This window comes from Gastrolobium bilobum, unplaced genomic scaffold (genome assembly GCF_033153095.1).
Source record: "Gastrolobium bilobum isolate Gb01-03AN ecotype WA unplaced genomic scaffold, APGP_CSIRO_Gbil_v1 utg8591, whole genome shotgun sequence".
In the NCBI taxonomy this organism is placed as follows: domain Eukaryota; kingdom Viridiplantae; phylum Streptophyta; class Magnoliopsida; order Fabales; family Fabaceae; genus Gastrolobium; species Gastrolobium bilobum.
In genome coordinates this window covers 61,647-68,543 of record NW_026897887.1, presented here as the reverse complement: position 1 = coordinate 68,543, position 6,897 = coordinate 61,647, and the positions used below count along the sequence as shown (strand labels likewise).

At 36.6% G+C, this 6,897-nt stretch overlaps 1 protein-coding gene across 1 annotated transcript; it reads left to right on the top strand.

The window, feature by feature from the left end:
- Positions 1-272: 272 nt before the first annotated feature.
- Positions 273-1,594, top strand: LOC133311208 (zinc finger CCCH domain-containing protein 2-like). The gene has a single exon (XM_061512223.1). The coding sequence runs from the start codon at positions 344-346 to the stop codon at positions 1,544-1,546; it is 1,203 nt and encodes a 400-aa protein (XP_061368207.1). The 5' UTR covers positions 273-343; the 3' UTR covers positions 1,547-1,594.
- Positions 1,595-6,897: the final 5,303 nt, after the last annotated feature.

Sequence of the window (6,897 nt, the reverse complement as noted above, 5' to 3'; positions counted from 1 at the left end):
CTAACAGAGAGCTTGTAGGACAATTACACATAGCCAAAAATCCTGCCCCATATGAATTATCAAACTGCCACATACCCTCTTTTGCATGCTCATCTCAAATGCTATGCAGCCACGCATCTCCTCACCCATTCCTATAACCTATCCTTGTCACCATTTCTTTCTCATCTCACACTCTATTCTTTCTCTCTCTCTCTCTCCTCAACCCCCTATATAACTCACCCCGTTTTTCCCTCCACAATAACATAGTCACCATTTTCATATACTCTTTCTTTCTCATTGTTACTATTCTTATTTTTCACTCTTTGTTATCATTTTACAAAAACACACACACAAGGTTGCCAAAATGAGCAGTGTATGTGCTGATCAGCAACACAAGTTTCATTCTTCTCACCAACTCCTTTCCCCAAAAAAATCCCTAAGAGAAATTGACATCCCACCAAGGAAACTCCTTACTCGCCGGGCCGCCGCTGCCACACATGATGGCGCTGCTGTCGACATGTACTCTGATGAGACCATCCTGCAGAAATTCCTCCCTTACAACAATCTCGCCGACTCGGACTCCGATGACCCGTACTCATCCGACCACTTTCGGATGTATGAGTTTAAGGTCCGCCGGTGTACTCGCAGCCGAAGCCACGACTGGACAGACTGTCCTTTCGCACATCCGGGAGAAAAAGCCCGTCGCCGCGACCCGCGACGATATCATTACTCGGGTACCGTGTGTCCCGAGTACCGCCGCGGAGGATGCAGCCGCGGCGACGGCTGCGAATACTCTCACGGTGTATTCGAGTGCTGGCTGCACCCTACCAGGTACAGAACAGAAGCATGCAAAGACGGAAAAAACTGCAAGCGAAAGGTGTGCTTCTTCGCGCACACCCCTCGCCAGCTCAGAATTTTGTCATTAAATTCCAACACTGATTGTTCAAACAACAACATCACATGCAAGAAGAGCAACAAGTTCTTGAACCCTGCTTCGGGATCAAACAATAGCTGTTGTGTGTTCTGTTGTCATTGTGCTTCTGCTTCGCCAACTTCCACGCTTTACAACATGTCCCACAACTTTTCTCCGCCGCTGTCGCCGTCGTCATCTGCCTCGCCGCCTCTTTCTCCGGCATCGAAACGGGTTTCCACCATTTCTCGCTACGGTGCATCATGTTGTAGTGTGAATCATCATCATCATCATGGGGTGGTGAGCTACAAAGACGTTCTCACTGAGCTTATGAGTTCTTTGGAGGGTTTGAAATTCGGTGAGGGTTCCCCTGTTTCTGCTTCCAAAGCACCAAACCTGAACCTGCCTTGGCTTGATGTTTCTCTCAATTGTGAGGATCAGAAACAGTTCATTGTTTCGCCTTCGGTTTCTTCTTTCTTCTGTGAAGATCAGCAGCAACAGTTTATTCTTTCACCTTCAACTCAGACACCGACAAGCTCCAATGTTAAGTATTCGAACAGCAAAATTTTCAGCAATAATAATAATAATGATAATAAGGTTGTTGCTGCTGACATAAATGGCCCTGATCTCGGGTGGGTTAATGAGTTGCTGATGTAGAGGGTGAAGATGATGACAAAAATGAATGATGAATGAGTCACAAATCAAAGTGTAAATACAGTGGAGCAATATCAACATATCCAAATGCCGTCTATTGTTAAATTATTGTTTCAAGTTGTTGTCTATTCTTAATTGTTAATTATTGTTAATTTCAAGTTCATTGCTTTCTCAATTTGGTGTTATGTTTGTGACAATTCTGTAATTTATGCATTTATGCATTTGGAATATTATATAATTTCATCTTCTTTTCATGTATAATAAGGGTTCATGATGCTATTTTTTTAATTTTTTTTTTTAACTTTATTATTTTACTCTTCAAGTTTTCATTAGCTTTATTTGCTTGGTGATGGTTAAAGTTCCGTGGTAAACCTACCCTAAAGAAGCTGAATCTATGGGAGGAAAAATCGTGATATTTTGGTAATTCTGTTAGCCTTTTGAAATAGAGAAAACGGATTCCTACACATGGCAAGCATGCAATCTTTGTCGTGGCAACACATCATATTAAGATAAACTTAGAATTTTTGTTTTTCTTTTCAATATTGGTAATAAATAAGATATTTTATATTCTTTGAACGTTTGACTCCATATTAAATATGGAAAAATTAAGTAAACAATGGATATTTAACATGAAGCATGATGTGGGCACGCAAAATATTAATTAGTCGACCGGGAGAAAAATATAAATCCAACACTCCCTAAAGGAAAAAGAAAAAGAAAAAATCTTCATAGCTGCAAATAATGAAACATTGCTAACCTTTATTATTTAGTAAATTTTGTTGAATATTCCTTTGAGGGTCATCATCTTTTTTGTTGAGCCAAAGATTAAGAAAAGAAAACCAAAAGGAAGAAAAGTTGAGTTATCTAGCATGTCTTGCTGTTTTATTGTTCTTTTGCCTAACAAAATCTTACGTTTTTTAAACTGGAAACTCGTCCATAATGAAGGTTACTAATGTCTCATATGCAAACAAAAATAATAATTCCTGATTTGAATTGAATTAAAACGTATATTAAGTTGTACATATATAATAGTTTATTGATTGTGAGAGAAAATTTGAGTTCGATAAAGAGAGGTGTAAAGCTTTAACTATATAATGAAATATTGACTGAGATTAATTTTGTAGTCGGCTCAAAAGATTAAAATTTAGATTAAAATTTATAGGAATAAATGAGGACAACTTTATCCTAAAGAAATAATTAAGATGAGTACAAAAAAAACATAAAAAAGTTTTTGTCTGTACCAGTCGAGAGTAGAAAATAGAATCGGTCGAATCTTTAATGTTCAAAGCGAATAATAAAGTCATTTCATAAATTGTAATAATTAAACGATAAAATTTCCAAAAAAACCTTAGGGGTGATAAGTTAGTCGCAATCACAACTCATATGTTCATATTTTAATAAGTTTAAGATCGGATGAGTTTCGATGAGCTTAAATTGACACTATTATATATTTAAAAGATGAGAAATGTTTTTTATGTTGTATGAGATAATTTTGTCTCGTACACGTAAAAAGCGGGTGAAACTCACTTTTTTTATTTTTTCTTTTATCTTTAGGAGATTCCACTCGCTTTTTGTGTGTTGCATGAGATAATATCTTTACCTCAAAATTATTTCACGCAACATGAGAAACATATTCCCCTAATTTTTTTTTAATCTAAAACATAGTAAATATCAACATCAACTTCAACAACACTTTTATCCTAAACTAATTGGGGTCGGTGGTAGATGAACCCAAATAAAAGATATGAAGAAATTAAAAAAATATAAAAATAAAATTTAAGTGTATATATATATATATATATATATATATATATATATATATATATATATATATATATATATATATATATATATATATGGTTCGCTTTTTCTACCGTCATATAGATAATTTATTTACATTGAGCCCAAAATGACGTCGTTTTGAGACGAAAATCAAGGTATTTTTATAATTATAATTTATTTAAGGATTATAATAGTCTTTTTATTATAATTTTTAATTTTTTAACCCAAAACGACGTCGCTTTTGAAACAAACGTAGATAATTTATTTGCATTTACTGTAGAAACATTAAAGCCATATATATATATATATATATATATATATATATATATATATATATATATATACATATTATTTTATATTTTATATTTTTTTGTCTTACTTTCTTTGTTTTTTTTGCCCTCCTATATATCTCTATTTTTAGTTTACCTTAATATACTTTTCCTTTTAATTATTTATCTCTATATATAAGTAAAAATAAAAAGGGTGTGGAAATAAAAGAGAAAGAAAAAGAAGGAGAAAATAAAAGAAGAGGGGGGAGACAATGAGAAAAAGAATTATAAATAATACATTAAAATCGGAACAAGAAATACATGCAATACATATAAATATCACGGTGACAACCTATGAAGCACCGACACTTCAAAAATCTTGACGTGTTGTTTCCGACACTTCCCGACACTCCGACACTCCAATACTCGTTGTAAAGACTCAAAAAAAGTTCAAAGGTTACGTTGCGTTGTATTTTGAGTTCAAACTATTAGTTTCGTTAGATTAGAATTACGATTTTAATATAAAATTTGGGATATATTATATTTCTTTGCAAAATTGACGGGTGTTATAAGTTTAGCTTTATTTTTTGTTAAACTATTAATACTAAATATAATATATACTACATAAATTAAAAATATTATATAATATCAAAACTTATCTTAACATGTCAAAATTTAATATTTTTTAAAACTAACGTGTCAAAATATCGCCGTATTCCGTATCGGTGTCGATGGTGAAAACAATTTTGTAACTTTAACAGAGTGCACATTTATTTATGCTGTCCAATCTTACGTTTTATAAACTGGAAACTCGTCCATGATGAAGGTTACTAATGTCTCGTATGCAAACAAAAATAATAATTAGTAACATCCACGCGAAAATACGAGCTAACTTTTTATTTTTCTTTAATACTTTTTCTCATGATATATCACAATGCATACTTCTTCTAGTTAAATTCTTATTTGTCGGAGACGAAAAATCGAACAGAATAACCTCTGTAAATCGAACAACTCGAGATTTGAAAATTCCACTCTAAAGGTCTCCTGATAAACAGCTTATATAATATATTACTTCCACACTACCAAATATCCATATAAGACCATATACTCATCCATGAGCGCATGCATAACTTGGCTCTGTGTCACTATGTCTAATAGCATGCATATCCAACATGTAATCTAATAACTGAATACTACATCATAATATAAACATGCCTGAATACACAATTGTACATGCATCAAAGCGGAAACATGTACAAAATATATACAAGTCATATACAAGTATCAGATCAGACATGATTGTAACGCCCCGTTCTAGAACCGGTTTGTTAACATCGCATTATGATATTAAGCGCAGTTACAATCACAAGGGTTCAATTAAAATCCGGATAAATTTTTCATTTTTAAAACATACCGAACTTACAATACCCAATTCCGTGATCATAACCATATTACCTTGCGGAATCAGATAAATTAAGCTTAACATCATGTTCTTATTCCATTTTTAAACCATTAATTTACTTCCTATTTATCTCACAACTTCTACTATATTGTAGATCTCTTCATTAGCTACACGTGGCTTCAAACCGTGCTCAAATCGGAGCACTGTAGCCCAATTTATGACAATCGGAAGCAACACAAGAGAGTGTTGGTCACAGGCCCCGCGCGCTTCAGCGCGCTACCGGGTGCTCAAGCGCGCGTTATCGGGCGCTAAAGCCTCCATCTGGGCGCTTAAGCGCACGGAGGCAGGAAGCATCAGGTATTTCAGTGTAAATGGGCGCTTAAGCGCGCATCAGGGCGCTCAAGCGCGCTATCCTGGGCGCTTAAGCTCCCATTGGGACGTTTTAGCGCGCAGAGACAGAAGCATCTCCTCCTTCAGTGGCTAAGGGCGCTCAAGCGCGGACCAGGGCACTCAAGCGCGCAACCCTGGGCGCTTAAGCCCCACTCTGGGCGCTAAAACTCGAGGAGACAGTAAGCCTCCCTTCTTTCTGCAGCGAAGGGCGCTTAAGCGCAAGCTAGGGCGCTCCAGCGCGCAATCCTGGGTACTTAAGCCCCCACTTTGGACGCTCCAGCGCGAGGAGGCCGAATGCATTGGCACTCACAGGGGCAGCAGGGCGCTTAAGCGCGCTGCCAGGGAATTCCAATTCCCATATTTTTCAAGTCCAAGTCTAGGGGAAGATGCATCCCCATTCCAAACCCCAATTGTCCATGCCCCAAAACTAAATCCTAGCACTCATCTAACCTCTCCTCATGAGATTTAGCTAGAATTTGGGCAGCATAACCGTTGTTTTCTCATCGTTTCCCAATTTAAACAAAAGGTACCTAATTGATTCTCAGCCCAACCAATTCAATAACTCAATACATAACAAGCATGCATATATTGAATTTCAAGTAGGCATCATTTACCGTACATATCCATTACTAATCATGGAACTTAGCTTACAAAACACTATGATCATTCCCTTGGCTCCCATCAACAAAAGAGATGACCAAAGGCATGAGCATAGGCTAAGTCCATTCCAATATACAAATCATAAATCTAGCATTGCCTATTAATTACAATTCTATACATGTGAGCTACAAAACAACATGTATAATCTCAAAAGAAATGCCACATTTCACGCATATGCTAATCCAGATATGGCCACTTGCCACCAGAGGCTCCTGCAGCATCCTTACCTGAAAGGGGGTCCCCACAACACGGGGTGAGATATACGAATATATCCAGTAAACCAGGGGTCCTTGGAGCATCTCTCCACCCCACAGTTCCATATCAGTGTAATAGCAATAACAATAATAATGCAGTAAATACATATCCATGCAAAGTGCAATACATCTTCAGGAGAAATCCCTCGAGCTCTCAAGCTGTCCTAAGGAAACTCAGATGCAAATAGTCCTACTGGCCAGCTAACTACCAAGTATGATTTATGCATCGTCATGCAACATACCAACATAGGGAAACACCATCCTATGCCACACCAAATGCATACACATACGTATAACAAAGCATTACACTATTTTATTGCATTTATATACACAATCACAACCTTTACCCTTTCAGGGCTTGGTAGAACAGTCAAGGGAATTACACCCAAGGTCCGAAGGCTTACCTCAAAGCTTCAGCAACCTTAGTTCACCACCAATGTCAACAATACTCTATTCCAAAACCAACACCTACACATGGTGTAATGCAATCAACACATTGCATCCAAGAGTATTTCACAATCAACCATCAACTACTCAATTCAAAACACAACACAAGTATGAGCTTACCAATTCCAATAAGTTACTCAAGCTCCATAG

Coding starts and splice junctions, on each gene's coding strand:
- LOC133311208 (XM_061512223.1), top strand. CDS start 344: ATGAGCAGTGTATGTGCTGATCAGCAACACAAGTTTCATTCTTCTCAC.